The sequence below is a fragment of the Chrysemys picta genome, chromosome 1 (genome assembly GCF_011386835.1).
Source record: "Chrysemys picta bellii isolate R12L10 chromosome 1, ASM1138683v2, whole genome shotgun sequence".
Lineage (NCBI taxonomy): Eukaryota > Metazoa > Chordata > Testudines > Emydidae > Chrysemys > Chrysemys picta.
The window spans coordinates 84,353,443-84,368,488 of record NC_088791.1 but is presented as its reverse complement, the minus strand read 5'-3'; the positions used below and the strand labels follow the sequence as shown (position 1 = coordinate 84,368,488).

The following is a 15,046-nucleotide window of genomic DNA, read 5'->3' as shown; positions in this document are numbered from 1 at the left end:
CCGGTCTTCCACCGGAGCTGCAGCAAACTATACAAGACCTGCCCTTTGATGGCAAAGGTGTATTTTCAGACAAAACTGATCCCAGACTGCATAGTCTGAAGGATAACCGGGCCATCATGCGTTCATTGGGCATGCATACCCCAGTGACGCAATGTAGGCCCTTCCGGCCCCAACCACAGTGCACCTACCCTAACCGTCGACTGCGGCAAGACTTCACTAGAAGGCGTGGTCGTGGTAATAGGAGATGACAATCTGGTCCTCAATCAGGCCAGAATCAGGGGCCCCCAAAACCATCAGCGGGGCCCAAGCAAAACTTTTGAAGGTGCACCTGAGGACGGAGCACCAGTCTCCTTGCAAGATCCTTTCCTGCCTTTCTCCAGCCACCTCTCCTATTTGCTCCCTGCGTGGTCCCGCATAACATCAGCTCGCTGGATCCTACGCATGGTGGAAACTGCATACCATCTTCAGTTTGTTTCCCGCACCCTCACTCCCCGTCCCTCTTCAGGGACCCTTCTCACGAGCAACTCCTCTTACAGGAGGTACAAGCGCTCCTGTCTATTAGAGCGGTGGAAGAGGTACCAAAGGACCTGAGGGGCAGGGGTTTTTACTCCCATTATTTCCTAATCCCCAAGGCAAAGGGGGGACTTCAGCCCATCCTGGACCTGCGCGGACTCAACAAATTCATGGTAAAGGTTCCCTGGGGATCATTATCCCTTTCCTGGAGACTGGTATGCCACCCTCAACATGAAGGACGCGTACTCCACATAGCAATTTACGCGCCACACAGGCGGTTCCTTCGCTTTGTGGTCAACCAGCAGCATTTCTAATTTACCGTCCTTCCCTTCAGCCTGTTCACAGCGCCAAGGGTCTTCACAAAATGTATGGCTGTTGTAGCGGCCTTGCTCCACAGACATCGGATCCAAGTGTTTCCGTACCTCGACGACTGGCTCCTTCGGGGTCATTCCGAGCTACAGGTGCGGTCTCATGTTCGGTTCGTAATGAGCTTGTTCAGGCAACTGGGCCTGCTCCTCAATGCCGAAAAGTCCACTTTGGACCCAACCCAAAGAATAGACTTCATTGGGGCGGTCCTGGACTCGAATCTTGCTAAGGCATGCCTGCCACAGTCCCGCTTCCAGTCCATGATGACCATTATTCACGGCCTACAAAGCTTCCCGACCTCGACAGCACACACGTGCCTCGGTCTTCTGGGCCACATGGCCTCATGCACCTTCGTGAGCAGACATGCCAGACTACGCCTCCGCCCGCTTCAGACCTGGCTCTCGTCAATGTACCGTCCAGGCCGGGACAGTTTGGACACAGTACTCCCGGTGCCGACGGAGTCTTATCCTCTCTGGGTTGGTGGCTAAACCGCAGCCTTGTTTGCGGGGGGATGCCATTCCATGCCACCCAGCCCTCTCTAGTCCTCACCATGGACGCGTCATCTCTGGGCTGGGGCACTCACCTTGCGGACATTCGCACACAAGGTCTTTGGTCCGCACAAGAAATAACCCTGCACATCAACGTCAGGGAACTGAGAGCAGTATGCCTGGCATGTCAGGTATTCCGCGAACACTTGCAGGGCCGTTGTGTCATGATCTTCACAGACAACACAACGGCCATGTTTTACATCAACAAGCAAGGCGGAGAGCGGTTGTCCCTCCTCTGTCAGGAAGCCATACATCTCTGGGAATTTTGCATAGCCCACTCAATCGACCTGGTGGCATCATTTCTCCCAGGAGTCCAGAACACCTTGGCAGATCGCCTCAGCAGGTCCTTCCTGGCTCACGAGTGGTTGATACATCCGGACATTATCCATTCTCTTTTCCAGAAGTGGGGATTTCCCCACATAGACCTTTTCGCCTCTCGCGAGAATCGGAAGTGCCAGGTGTTCTGCTCTCTCTACGGACGCTCCCCGGGCTCCCTGTCAGACGCCTTCCTGATACCGTGGAAAGACCACCTGCTCTATGCCTTCCCTCCGTTTCCGTTGGTCCACAAGGTCCTTCTGAAGTTACGCAGAGACAAGGCCCGCTTAATCTTGATTGCTCCAGCATGGCCCAGACAACACTGGTATGCCACACTCCTTGATCTGTCGGTGACCAAACCAGTTCCACTACCATTGTGGCCGGACCTGATCACTCAGGAACATGGCAGGTTATGTCATCCAGACCTGCAGTCCCTCCACCTGACAGCTTGGATGCTGCATGGCTGACTCAATCTGAGCTGCATTGCTCCAGTTAGGTGCAGCAAGTACTCTTGGGTAGCAGAAAGCCCTCCACTAGGTCCACATACCTGGCCAAATGGAAGCGCTTCTCCTGCTGGTGTGCCCTGAGCAATACTGTCCCTCTGGAGGTGCCAGTACCTACCATCCTAGAGTATCTCTGGTCCCTGAAACATCAAGGCTTAGCTGTCTCATCTATCAGAGTACACCTAGCAGCGATTTCAGCCTTCCACCCAGGGGAAAACAGGTGCTCGGTTTTCTCCAATCCCATGGTCAGTATGTTCCTCAAGGGTTTGGAATGTCTGTACCCGCAAATTCGTCATCCGGCCCCTACGTGGGACCTCAGTCTGGTCCTATCTAGACTCATGGGTGCCCCCTTCGAACTGATGGCCACCTGCTCGCTTCTGTACCTTTCCTGGAAAACAGCTTTCCTCATCGCTATCACGTCGGCGAGACGAGTCTCAGAACTTCAGGCCCTCACATTGGACCCACCATATACCGTGTTCCATAAGGACAAGGCACAGCTGCGACCACACCCCGCCTTCCTCCCTAAGGTGGTGTCTGCCTTCCATGTCAACCAAGACATCTTCCTCCTGGTCTTCTTTCTGAAGCTGCACGCTTCGCGATGGGAACAACAGCTAAATTCCCTAGACATTCACAGAGCTCTCGCCTTTTACATTGAACGAACAAAGCCTTTTAGGAAGACGTCCCAGCTGTTCGTAGCGGTGGCAGACCGGATGAAAGGCCTCCCGGTCTCCACACAGCGAATCTCGTCTTGGATTACATCATGCATCTGTGCGTGCTATGACTTGGCTCGTGTCCCAACTACCCGCCTCACTGCCCATTCCACTCGGGCTCAAGCTTCGTCCTCCGCCTTTCTGGCTCGTGTGCCCATACAGGAGATCTGTAGGGCAATGACTTGGTCATTGGTACATACCTTCGCTTCCCACTATGCCATAGTGCAGCAGTCCAGGGGTGATGCTGCATTTGGTTCACCGGTCCTTCACTCTGTGACATCTCACTCTGACCCCACCGCCTAAGTAAGGTTTGGGAGTCACCTAATTGGAATCGATATGAGCAAGCACTCGAAGAAGAAAGGACGGTTACTCACCTTTGTAACTGTTGTTCTTCGAGATGTGTTGGTCATATCCATTCCAAACCCACCCTCCTTCCCCACTGTCGGAGTAGCTGTCAAGAAGTAACTGAGAGGGCGTTGGGTGGCTGGAGCATATATCCAGTGCCATAAGGGTGCCACTCCAGGGGGCACCTCAGCTGACCCACCGAGTGTTGCTAGGGTAAAAATCTTCCGACGATCGTGCATGCGGCACACGCACACCTAATTGGAATGGATATTAGCAACACATCTTGAAGAACAACAGTTACCAAGGTGAGTAACCATCTTTTCTACAAACTAAAGCTAGATTTAGACTCTACAGTCCAGACCCTCGAAGGTATAGAGGCGCCTAAATACCTTTAAGGAGCTGGTGCTACATCCTTGGCACAATCTCAAAAGATAACTCCTGTGTCAGCAGTTTCACATCTCCTGTCTAGGAACAGGTTTGCTGCTAGGGTTGGCTTTTTAGTAGATAAAGTTTGTTGAATACACTAACTTATTTGTGAAGGCGGGGATCTGGGGGTGGAGAGAGGATTTTTGCCCTTTCCTGATTGGGACATTGGAATCCAGTCAGGTGCTGTTCTTTAGGCTATCGTGTGGTAAACACAAGGCTGATTCACACCACAGCCACCTTTAGTGGAGGGACAACCATAGACAGAGGAGAAGTATGCCAAGGTACACAGTACATGTCCGAGGGGAATGGCTGGCAGTGCCTTGCCAAACTGGCACTAACACAGTGAGATGGCTGGGGAAGGAAGCTGTGAGACGTTACATGAAAAACAAGCCTGATAATGGGGGCTTTGCCTCAGTGGAAGAAGTGAAATTCTGTGTTCGGAGGTGCAAAGGCCTTGGCTTGCTGGATCATGATGATACTTTGGAGGACACACTAGAGGACAATGAGTTTGTTGAAGTTGGTAAGCAAACCCTGCAATGACAAATTATATGGTGACTGCACTTGCTTAGGAGACCCAGAGTGTGTATTTTCTGTTTATCTTGCAATGTTATATTTCTGTGATATAGCAAATCTAAATTTATTTTTTAGTAATTTAAGAAAAAATACTAAATTGCAAACTCAGTTTTGAGAAGGCTTTTTAGGTCATCTGTTGTGTCATACAGTTGGGTGGGATATGAAGTGTTTGGCTGTAGGTTTTGGATTTTTGTGTGTGTTAACTACTGTCAAAGTTAGACTCAGGACTCATAGTTTGTTAGACCACTCTGTTTTATTTGCACAGCGCTCTGCTAATACATTCAGATAATGTGAGCCCCCATGCAAGATTCAAACAGTCTTATTTATACAGCTAAAAGGTGTGAACTAAACAAAGGGACAGAGAGAGCAAAATTGTAAAATTTGCCTGGGGCACAATATGCATATCCTGCTACCTTATTAACTCTTATCGATCTAAGGCTAATGCTTCACTAATTGCCCTTAAGTGGGGCAATTCATTAAGCAGTTAATGTCTGCTTTCCTGCCCCCTGGCTTGCAGCACTTCTCATTTCTACTTAAAGGTACATACAGCATTCTTTAATTCATTCTATTTCTTTAATATAATTCATTTCACTTTCACACTACATTTTTACTGTATGTTTGTTAAGACATTTAAATACATTTGGCTGCAAATTGGAATTCTTGTCACTGATTTTTTTCTAGCTAATGAAGAATTCTCTGTAGCAACAAACTATGGGCAATAAGTTTTCATTCTGTTTGTTTTTCCCATTCTTCATTGTAGCTATAGAAGGAGATGTAATGTCTTCGGATTTCATTGCATCTAAGCTAGAAGGAGTTGATTTGTATCCTTTACTGAGCATTGTTTTGGTTAATTTTTACAATTCTTAGATTTGCAAAAGTTGAAAATGCTTAGCACTTTTTCCACCTTCAAAGGGCTTCCTTCAAAAACTCTAATTAAATAGCAGCTATTTGTGTGGGTTTTGAATGTCCTTTATTTCCCTTTACATGGCTTCAGATACAGCAAATATCAAGAACCAGAAAAGGTATTACTCAATAATGATCTTAATAAGATGTGCCCCAATCCAATCGTTTTTTTATGTTAGAAGGTGAAGTAGGGTGAAATCATGGTGGGGGAAATGGCAGTATTCAAAGAAAACCTATTTTCTTTATTTGCCCATGACACAGAGCGGGAGCCCACAGAACATTTCAAATGGAATTGCTGTTTGTGACATATACTATTTGTTTTCAGTAGGACTCAGTAAGTTCCTGCAAACATTTACTACCAAGTGTAGAGCTTTCTATTACTGTGGGTAACTTCACCGAAGCTACCGCAGAAGCACTTTGCTCTGCAGTGTTTGCAGGATCATCCATGATGACTGCTTAACTTGTTACCTCTCCTAAAATAAGCTGTTCTTTGCTAATGCTTCTCTGAGAGAGTCTTACTGTATGAATGAGAATGGGGCTGAACGCTGTTGTAACCCAGTTCACTATTAAGCTTTCACTGTATTTATTTAGTTTTGATTGTTTAGAAATTGCTTACATACACATGACACTCACTAAAATGCAGTTCTTTTGCGCAGTATATTTATTTAGATGGGAACAGTTTAACACCAGAGGACCTGGTCAATTTAGGAAAGGGGCTCTATAAGATCAAGGTAAAGATTTTGAAAGAATCTAACTCTCCAAATACTTTTATTTAGTTAGTTTTTTAAGTAGTAATAGAGGAATGGATATTGACGCTATTGTTTTTCTAGCTCACACCTGAAGCTGAAGCTAAAGTCAGACAATCAAGAGAAGTGATTGAAAGAATTGTAAAAGAACAGACTGGTATTTTTTTTTCTTTTCCAACTTAATTTTGTTGTCAGTTTTAGATGACTTTAGTTAGATTCTCTTCTTTATCTGAAATATCTGTTTCTTTCAGTTGTTTATGGAATCAACACTGGCTTTGGGAAGTTTGCTCGAACGATTATTCCAACTAGTAAACTCAAGTATGTTGTATCTGTTTCCTTCTTTAATTTAGAAAATGGATATAGAAAGTAGATGTATATTATTTCTACAGTGTACATTTTTAGTCCATTTTTCTACCAAAAAGGAGAGGGATATTTTTTGCTCAGTTTTGTGAAAAACTTTTTTTATGTTTGAACACTGGAAGTTGGTTTTTAAATGACTTTTCTTTCTTTGTAGGGAACTTCAAGTGAATTTAGTTTGGTCAAGTTCCGCAGGTAGTGGAAATTGATTTCAAATTTGTTTCTCTTCCACAACTGTTAGAATTGGGGGTTGTAACCTTGAGATTGTTGTCATTGCAGGTGTCGGGAAGCCTTTGATCCCAGCGAGAACTCGCATGCTTTTAGCTCTCAGGATCAATGTTTTAGCAAAAGGATACAGTGGAATTTCACTGGAAACTCTCCAGCAAGTTATTGAAGCATTTAATGGTAAAAAAGATATTTAGAAATGAATACAGCTGTTTTATCCTTTATATTACAATGGTGCCTAGAGACCGCAGCCTAGATCACAGGCCCATTGTGCTAGGCACTGCACAAGTAGATAGACTCCTTGGGACAGGGACTCTAAGTAGACGAGATGGGACAAAGGAATACAGCACACAGAAGATTGGGAACTGAGGCACAGAGAGTTTAGTTGACTTGCCAACATTACCCAGGGAGGTTGTGACAGAACCAGAAATTGAACCCAGATCTCCCAAATCCCAGTCCAGTGTCGTAACCACAACCCCTACCTTCTTTATTGATTTGTTTTTATTAAGTGTTCATAGTTTTATTAGTTTCGAGCCAGAATTTGTGGTGGAAGAACAGTTAGTTTGGGAAGGGAGAAAAAAGCAGCACTTCAGATTACCTTTAGCAGTTGTATTACTTTTGTCCTTTTGGGTCATTATATTATGGTAACACTTTGGCATGAAAATAAACTCCATTGTGTGCATTTAACACACAGTGAAAGCAGAATTAAGAATGTTTGCTCAGGGCTGATTACCTGAGAAGACACTAGGTTGCCAGTTCAAAAGCAGCTGAAGGCTAATAGTCAGTGCAAGCTGTGACTTTATCAGTTTTTTGAAAAGCGGCCTACGTGAAATATTACTCTTTCTAGGTATTTATACCTCATCTATCACCATAGTGAGTGCCTGTCTGCTAAGGGCTTGATTCTCGAACTGCGAGGCTTTCTGTTAGGGGTTCAGTTCAGCAACAGTTGCTCATTGATCTGGCTAACACTCATGTGAGTGTCTTTGAGTTCAGTGGCACTACTTCCTGGGGAAAAAATTATCACATAGGTGTTGGCAGGACTAGTCCCACTGAGACATGTTTACTCATGTGAGTAGTTCCATTGAAATCAGTAGGAGGGCTCATAGGAATAATTCACTGTGAGTACGACTTGCAGAAGTGGGCCCTAACTGAGTAGCTGGCCTGAGGCTGGTTGCTAGTAGGCAGTTAATCATGTTAACAAAACCATCGAAACAGTTAATGCCACTTATATCATTGCTGGCAGGCTCAGCAGGGAAGTTCAGGGCATCCGAAGAAGTGGGCTGTAGTCCACGAAAGCTTATGCTCTAATAAATTTGTTAGTCTCTAAGGTGCCACAAGTCCTCCTGTTCTTCTTTTTGCGGATACAGACTAACACGGCTGCTACTCTGAAACCTTGGAAACTAGCTACCTTTCATTCCTAGAAATGGTCCCACCAATGAGAGAGCCACTGCAAACTTCCTCTCACGGTCTGTCTGTCTGCTATTATACTCCATTCTGTGAATAAACTTCAGTTTAGATGGTTTTCTTTCAATCCATCATCTTTCCTGAGCACAAGATTCACTAGTTTTTTTTAATCTGTTTATATGAATGTAAGGTTTTTGCATTGCTCTGGGGACATAAAGCTAATAGAGGCGCTACGGTTATACACATCAGGGCGAACTCAGGAAGGTGAACCCTGTGCTGCCTTCCATTATGTGACATGGGAAGTAAAGGAACGTGAATTTAGTCACAGAGTTTTCTAAGTCCACAGAGGGAAAGTAAGAGAATTTACACTGCCTGTTGCCCTCATAGGGTGATCAGATGTCCCGATATTATTGGCACTGTCCTCATATTAGAGACTTTATCTTATATACGCAACTATGCCCTCCCCCCCCCAAAATGTCCTAATTTTTCACACTTACTATCTGGTCACCTTATGCCCTTCTCTCCATCTTTCCTCAGTCCCACAGACTCCTCCTTGCCTCTTCCGCACGTTCAGGGATTGATCGGGCTTGAGGTAGATCCCAGAAGCACCAGGAGCTAGGAAATTCTCAAAGGCGTTTAATGCTGCTAAAAGTCACAGGGTGGCTTTGACTTTAGAGGAGATGGGGCATTCGGTCAAAGGTGAACAAATAGCTGCTTTTTCAGTTTGTATTAACAGGCCTGTGTACCTTTGCATTATAAACCCCTATGCCGAGGAATTATGAAACTCTACTGGAGACAACAGCTTAGGGCTAAAATTTAACATACAAAGTTCTGTCAAGTTTTTATCAGCTATTTTTAAAAAATGTAATTGTTGGATTTCAGGATGATTTTTAATTGAAACTTCTATCCCAGACTGAAGTGACTTCACTGAGAAATGTACAGTAGAACCTCAGAGTTACGAACACCACACACCTCATTTGGAACAGGAAGACCACAGTCAGGCAGCAGCAGAGACCAAAAAAATAAAAATAAAAAAAAAGCAGCAGCAAATATAGTACAGTGCTGTGTTCATAGAATCATAGAATATCAGGGTTGGAAGGGACCTCGGGAAGTCATCTAGTCCAACCCCCTGCTCAAAGCAGGACCAATCCCCAACTAAATCATCCCAGCCAGGGCTTTGTCAAGCCGGGCCTTAAAAACCTCTAAGGATGGAGATTCCACCACCTCCCTAGGTAACCCATTCCAGTGTTAAATGTAAACTACTAAAAAAAAAAAAAAGCAGGGGAAAGCAGCATTTTTCTTCTGCATAGTAAAGTTTCAAAACTGTATTAAGTCAATGTTCAGTTGTAAACTTTGGAAAGAACACCCATAATGTTTTGTTCCATTTTGAAAATTTCAGAGTTATGAACAACCTCCATTCCCAAGGTGTTTGTAACTCTGAGGTTCTACTGTACCTTCTAGAACACACAGTGCCATTGATTTTCTTTTTTTAAATGAAAACGCCCAATCATTCCTAGCATATATGTATATATGGGCTGAAGGAGCCAACATTTTAGCCTTGGTGCATAAGTAGCCACTAAATAAGCATTTCCTGAAGTGTGAGGTGCACCCTCCAGGACTAGTGGGGAGATGAAGGGCACAGATGATCTATACATGAGTATGGGTAGGACTTTTTACAAAATGTGGAAGTGTTGACAGTGGCGGGGGGGGGGGGGGGGTGATTGCTTTCATTTTCCTGAATGGGGTTCAGTGTTCAAAGATCTGGGAAATGGTGCTTTAATTTGATCTGAGAAATTTGAGTCTCTAAATAGTCAGTAACATTAACAACTGCAGTAGCTTAGGGGCTAAATCCAGGGCTGGCCTTAGGGAAAATAGCTCCCTGGCTGAACTTGTATTTTGGCATCTCTGGCCCGTTGCCTCCCCAGGCTCCCCATCCACCCCCTCATTGCCCTGGCCCCTGCTGCCTCTCTGGGCTCCCCACAACGGGTCAGCAGCCCAAGGGGAAGAGCAGTGACAGGAGGGCACCAAAGGGCTGTGGTGGCAGGGGAGCATGGTGACCTGAGAGACCCAGAATGGGGGCAGGGAACCAGAGTAGTACAGAGTCTCATTTGTGTGGGGCTGCAGGGAGACAGTAACATGGGGGCTTCAGAAAGGCAGATCTCTCCCCACACCCCACTACTGAGCATCCCCAATATTCATGTGCCCCTTCTCAGTCCCAGGGAAGGTGGGTTATGGGTGGGGGAGGTTAAAATGCAAATGCTCCAGCACACCGGGGGTAGTTAGGGTTGATGGTGATGGTGGAAAGTTCACTCCTGAAATATCCCAAATGCCCTGCACTGACACCTCCCTTTGGGATGAGCTAGAAAAAGGGGGAGCCCCTGAGAGTTGGGAGGCTGGGACGTGGAGGCACAGTGAGGGACCCCTGGGGAGCTGGGGGGGTGTTGGAAAATGGGGGCACAGCAGGGGCCCCCTGGGAGCTGGGACATGGGGTCAGGACCCCCCAGACTTACTTGTCTCTTTCTCTACAGTTTCAGCTCCCTTCCCCTCCCAACCCTGAAGAGGCTGGCATCTTCCAGCTCCCATTTCCATTGGGCAGCATCGTTCTCATTCAGGCTGCCCATGGGAGGAGTAATGGCTGGGCTGGGACAGTCCCAGAGGGTGCGGGGGAGGAGGGCGGGAGGAGTCTGCCAGCTCGCCGAGTATGGAGGCAGGATTAGGAGCTGGGCTGGGAAACCAGGTGGGGTGGTGAGCAGGACTCCTTCACTCAGGAGCAGTCAGGCAGGTGCTCCTGCCACACCAGGCTGCACCTTGCAGGCACTGAGGGGGAACCTGAGCTCCCTGCCTCTTCACCACAGCGTCCCCCTGACTACGACACCCTGGGTCGACAGCCACGTCACCCACCCCTAAAGCTAAATCTTACTCTACTTGGGGATGAGCAAAGATGCTGTCTGCTGCATCCTCTTCCATAAGCTTGGTGTCCATCACAGGCTGAAACTCAGCCCAGTTTTGCTGAGGCACTGCATTTTCTGCAAATGTATGATGCCAAAGTGATGACCTGCAGTTGGACCTAGATTTCCAGTCAGCTGCTCAAAGGCAGCCAACAGTTCAGTGGCTACCTTACTTTTAAAGGGTCCTCTTAGGACTGAGCCCTTTAGATTTTCTTGGTCTTGCCTCAGTGCAGGACTTGGTGACTTCTCGAGGTCCCTTCCAGCCCTATATTTCTATGATTCTATTCTATGCTATGATGAGCTGAGTGGGAGCCTTTCTTGTGACCCCACCAGTGGTTGTCAGATGTAGTGACACAGCTGAGGTTCTCCCATTCCTATATTGGAGCTGGAATTTCAACCTTAACTTTGAGTTTCTTGGCCTTTGTGGGACTAAGCTACACTAAAAATTTAATCCCGTGTCAGGTTTGTTTTGTTTTGATTTGTCAGCCAAAAACAATTGGTTTATTTTTAAACTACAGGAGCAAATTTAGGAAAAATTAACAAATGTCAGTTTGCAAGGGGGGCGATGCTTCTCCATTTCACTGGTTGCTATTCCAGTATGTCACTTCAAGACAACCAGGGCCGATTCACGTGCCTGTGTCTCTGTTTCAAGGAGAGAATGGATGGAGGCTCTAACCAAAGTCTGATTTCTGCTTTCTTCCTAGCATCCTGCCTGCCCTATATCCCCGAGAAAGGGACAGTTGGAGCCAGTGGAGACTTAGCCCCTCTTTCTCATCTTGCTTTGGGGTTCATAGGAGAAGGAAAGATGTGGTCCCCAAAGTGTGGCTGGGCTGATGCTAAATATGTAAGATCAATGTGTCTGACTACTAGACTTCTTTGTCTGTCTCCTTCAATTGGCTCTGAGTAGACTATGTGTATTATGAGAACAAAGGGAAATTTTTTCATCAGAACTATGCGATGGATTCATAACATTTTATATCCTTTGGATTTTGTGTGTCACTTTCTTGTGATTGAAGTATTTGTTTTTGCACTACTTCAACACTTTGTCCTGTAGGACAGGTACCATGGTGAAAAATGAGGCATAAGAATAGAACAAAACAAGCAAACACCAGGCATCATGATATTGGGGTTTAGATTCCACCATGTCTGGCATATCAATAATGCCTAGACAGACATGGTCACCTTGCAGTGAAGCAACATGATGCAAGATCCAACACTGATGAGTGCCCGAATCTGGATGGATGGACAAGATGTCATGTTGTACCAGCTCCAAAGATTTGTTAGTGCACCTTCTGTCCTGCAAACATCAGAACTGGCCCACCAAACCTGAGATGATCCCACAAAACTGAGGATTAATGATGTGGTTTCAAATGCTAAAAGTAAATGGAGACTTTTAGGGTATTTTCTCTCCTGAGAAGAGAGGAGTTACTAAGATTTCTGTTACGTATTATAATGGCAAGAAGCAGATGTATAAACTTCAGTAAAGCTGAAATCACATGACTTAAACATATAACATTTTCAATAGATTAATTTGGGTTAAAAGGGATCTTTGTGGCATCATTTAGTCTACCCAGTTACACCATGGCAGAATTGATTTATTTTTTTAAATTTATTCCATCCCTAATAGTTCAGTGTTTGATCCAGCCATGGATCTCTCGAATAATGGAGATTCCATAACCCCCCTGGGTAGCTTATTCCATTCTTCATCTGCCTAGGTACTGACATGGCTCCCGTCAACATAGTATCTGAGCACCTCCCCAGTATGTAGCCTCTCAGCATCCCTGTGAGATAGGGAAGTGCAATTATCTCCATTTTACAGAAAGGTACCGAGGCACAAAGAGATTAAGGATTTTAATCTCATTTAATGATACACTCATTTAAGTCGAGCAGTCTGTAGAGGAGTTGGAAATTGAACCCACCCTACTGATTCCCCGTTACTTGCCCTAACCAAAAGCCATCCTTCCTCCATTCACTAACTGCATTTGCTGTTGGTGGAAAAGTCTTCTGCAGCTCCTCTGGGGGCTCGAGCATCTCTTGCCTGCCATTGTTCTTCCTGCTTCTCCCCGTCATCAGCAGGTCTCTCTTTTCGATTTACCATCTGTCCAGCTGAGGAGGAGTGGGTAGGATTCTAGGCAGAATCAAAGCAATACTTCTCCTTCATTTGCCATAAGAGTCTTTGCTTGATGGTGTGGAATAATGCCACCGCTCCTTAACGGGCTGCGACTGCACCACCTCTCAAGCACTCCTAGTCCCAGACTGTGCTGGCCCTGGGGAATGACAGCATTGGACTTGAAGCCCGGGTGTGTCATGTGACAGGACAGAGCATGCATTAGTTCAGGCAGCCAGGTCAAAACAGGGTTCTAAATGTTAGTGCATAAAAAGCTTTTTCCCCCTCCCTTTACTGTGGAATATTCCAAAATGTTCATTAGCATAAGATAAAAAAGAGGGTTGTATGCAATCAGCAGTCGTCCAATCAATGTATTGAAAGGCATTTTTCACTAACGTCCTGTTCAATAAACTGCTTTACAGGTGCTGCAAGCCCATGGCCTGAAACCGATAACCTTGAAACCAAAGGAGGTAATGAAAACCAAGCCTAGCCAATTGGTAGTTGCTTTATGCATATGTTGCCCATATTTTAAAAGTGAGATGAATTAATTATTATCTTAAATCCAGTTCCAGAAGGTTATTAGACATCTGTTACAGGGAACCCATTAGAGACTCTACAGTAAAGGGTATGTCGGCGTTTCCATTTCACCTCCCATTTACATGTGATTTAGTTCAACCGCAATCATTTATAGAAGCTCAGCTGTGTGTACAAAGCTTCAGTCCAGGGTAAAACTTAGGTCCTGTCTATAAAAGTTCCACTGGGAACTGCCATTCATCCACACACACACTTTTTACCATCAGTGATTTCCTGGACATCCATCAATGGAAATTACCCCAATTCCTATCTAAATTAAAAAGCAACTGAGGGTCCTGTGGCATCTTTGAGACTAACAGAAGTATTGGGAGCATAAGCTTTCGTGGGTAAGAACCTCACTTCTTCACTTGCATCTGAAGAAGTGAGGTTCTTACCCACGAAAGCTTATGCTCCCAATACTTCTGTTAGTCTCAAAGGTGCCACAGGACCCTCTGTTGCTTTTTACAGATTCAGATTAACACAGTTACCCCTCTGATACTATCTAAAGTAAGTCTGCATCAGTGGAAATTAAATTGGTGTAGTGCCAGTGTAGATGCATCCCACTTCCATGGCAACTAAACCAGCGCAAATAATCTTCTTCCTGCTGTTGCACGCTGCACTAATTACTGCAGAACTGACCTATCTGCTCTCTGTTCTACATTTCAGCGCTTGAGGCTCATCTCAGCTGGCTGTCACCAGGAGTATTGTGTTCAGACAAGCCCTTATTTTATGAGATGGGTTTTGTTTAAGAATGTAAAACCTTTAGTAATTCAGATGGCTTTTATCCTGCATTGTGGGGACCAGAAGGCTTTTTGTGTTGGTAGTTTAGAGAAAGAAACACATTTTATAACTTAAACACATTTTGTGATATTTAATAAGCAGTAACTAGCATTAGCGTGGTATAAATGTTTATTTATGTAAGTATATTCATCTATTTATTAAACAAAAACCCAGGCTGATGAAATCTTACCCACAAAAACTGACATGTAGGTTCTTAGTATGTAAGATATTCCAGTGCTCTTGATGGTGGACCATAGTAATGGTCATAACTACAGTACATGCGGCAAACTACCTGATCCAAAGCCTACTGAAGCCAATGGGAAGACTTCCCTGGCTTCAGTGAGCTTTAGAACGGGCCCAAGGTGAGTTAAAACAGAATCTCCACCTTAAGTCTAACGGCAAGTCTCCCACGGACATAGCACCGGTGTGGACAGTGGGAAATTTGCGCTGTTTGGGTGGTGGGGCAGAGGGGGAGGGGATTGATGGGTCTTTTTCACACTTCTGAGAAACATACGTTAGATGAGCTTAAGTGGTAGTATAAATCTGCCCTAAGTTTCCTTGCTTTGGTGTGGGGGTTTTCATACCTCATCTTCTTCATGTCTAGAGCTGAATTTAATAATTTTGTCAAAAATCAGTAGAAGGGTTACTCTTACAAAGAAAAAGAAAAAGAAAGCTGTCCTGTGCCCTTAAATAAAGTTTGAAGT

At 45.2% G+C, this 15,046-nt stretch overlaps 1 protein-coding gene across 3 annotated transcripts; it reads left to right on the top strand.

The window, feature by feature from the left end:
• Window positions 1–3,917: 3,917 nt before the first annotated feature.
• LOC122173416 (histidine ammonia-lyase-like) lies at window positions 3,918–13,888 on the top strand. Of its 3 annotated transcripts, XM_065560671.1 has the most exons (11): window positions 3,922–4,246; window positions 5,060–5,120; window positions 5,294–5,321; window positions 5,859–5,933; window positions 6,033–6,105; window positions 6,200–6,266; window positions 6,463–6,500; window positions 6,585–6,710; window positions 7,898–7,996; window positions 8,472–8,633; window positions 11,587–11,726. In XM_065560671.1, the coding sequence occupies exons 1-9, from the start codon at window positions 4,000–4,002 to the stop codon at window positions 7,900–7,902; spliced, it is 720 nt and encodes a 239-aa protein (XP_065416743.1). In that variant the 5' UTR covers window positions 3,922–3,999; the 3' UTR covers window positions 7,903–7,996; window positions 8,472–8,633; window positions 11,587–11,726. The 3 variants fall into 3 exon arrangements, with proteins under 3 accessions (XP_065416738.1, XP_065416754.1, XP_065416743.1); XM_065560666.1 differs by lacking the exons at window positions 7,898–7,996; window positions 8,472–8,633 and adding an exon at window positions 13,412–13,888 and having other exon boundaries at window positions 3,918–4,246; XM_065560682.1 differs by lacking the exon at window positions 8,472–8,633 and having other exon boundaries at window positions 3,921–4,246; window positions 11,587–11,721.
• The last annotated feature ends 1,158 nt before the right edge of the window (window positions 13,889–15,046 follow it).

Bases quoted from the DNA above. Each gene is read 5' to 3' on its own strand.
- LOC122173416 (XM_065560666.1), top strand. From the start codon at position 4,000: ATGCCAAGGTACACAGTACATGTCCGAGGGGAATGGCTGGCAGTGCCT. The intron at 6,267-6,462 runs GTATGTTGTATC...CTTTCTTTGTAG, and splicing joins ATTCCAACTAGTAAACTCAA to GGAACTTCAAGTGAATTTAG. The intron at 6,711-11,586 runs GTAAAAAAGATA...CTTTCTTCCTAG, and splicing joins AGTTATTGAAGCATTTAATG to CATCCTGCCTGCCCTATATC.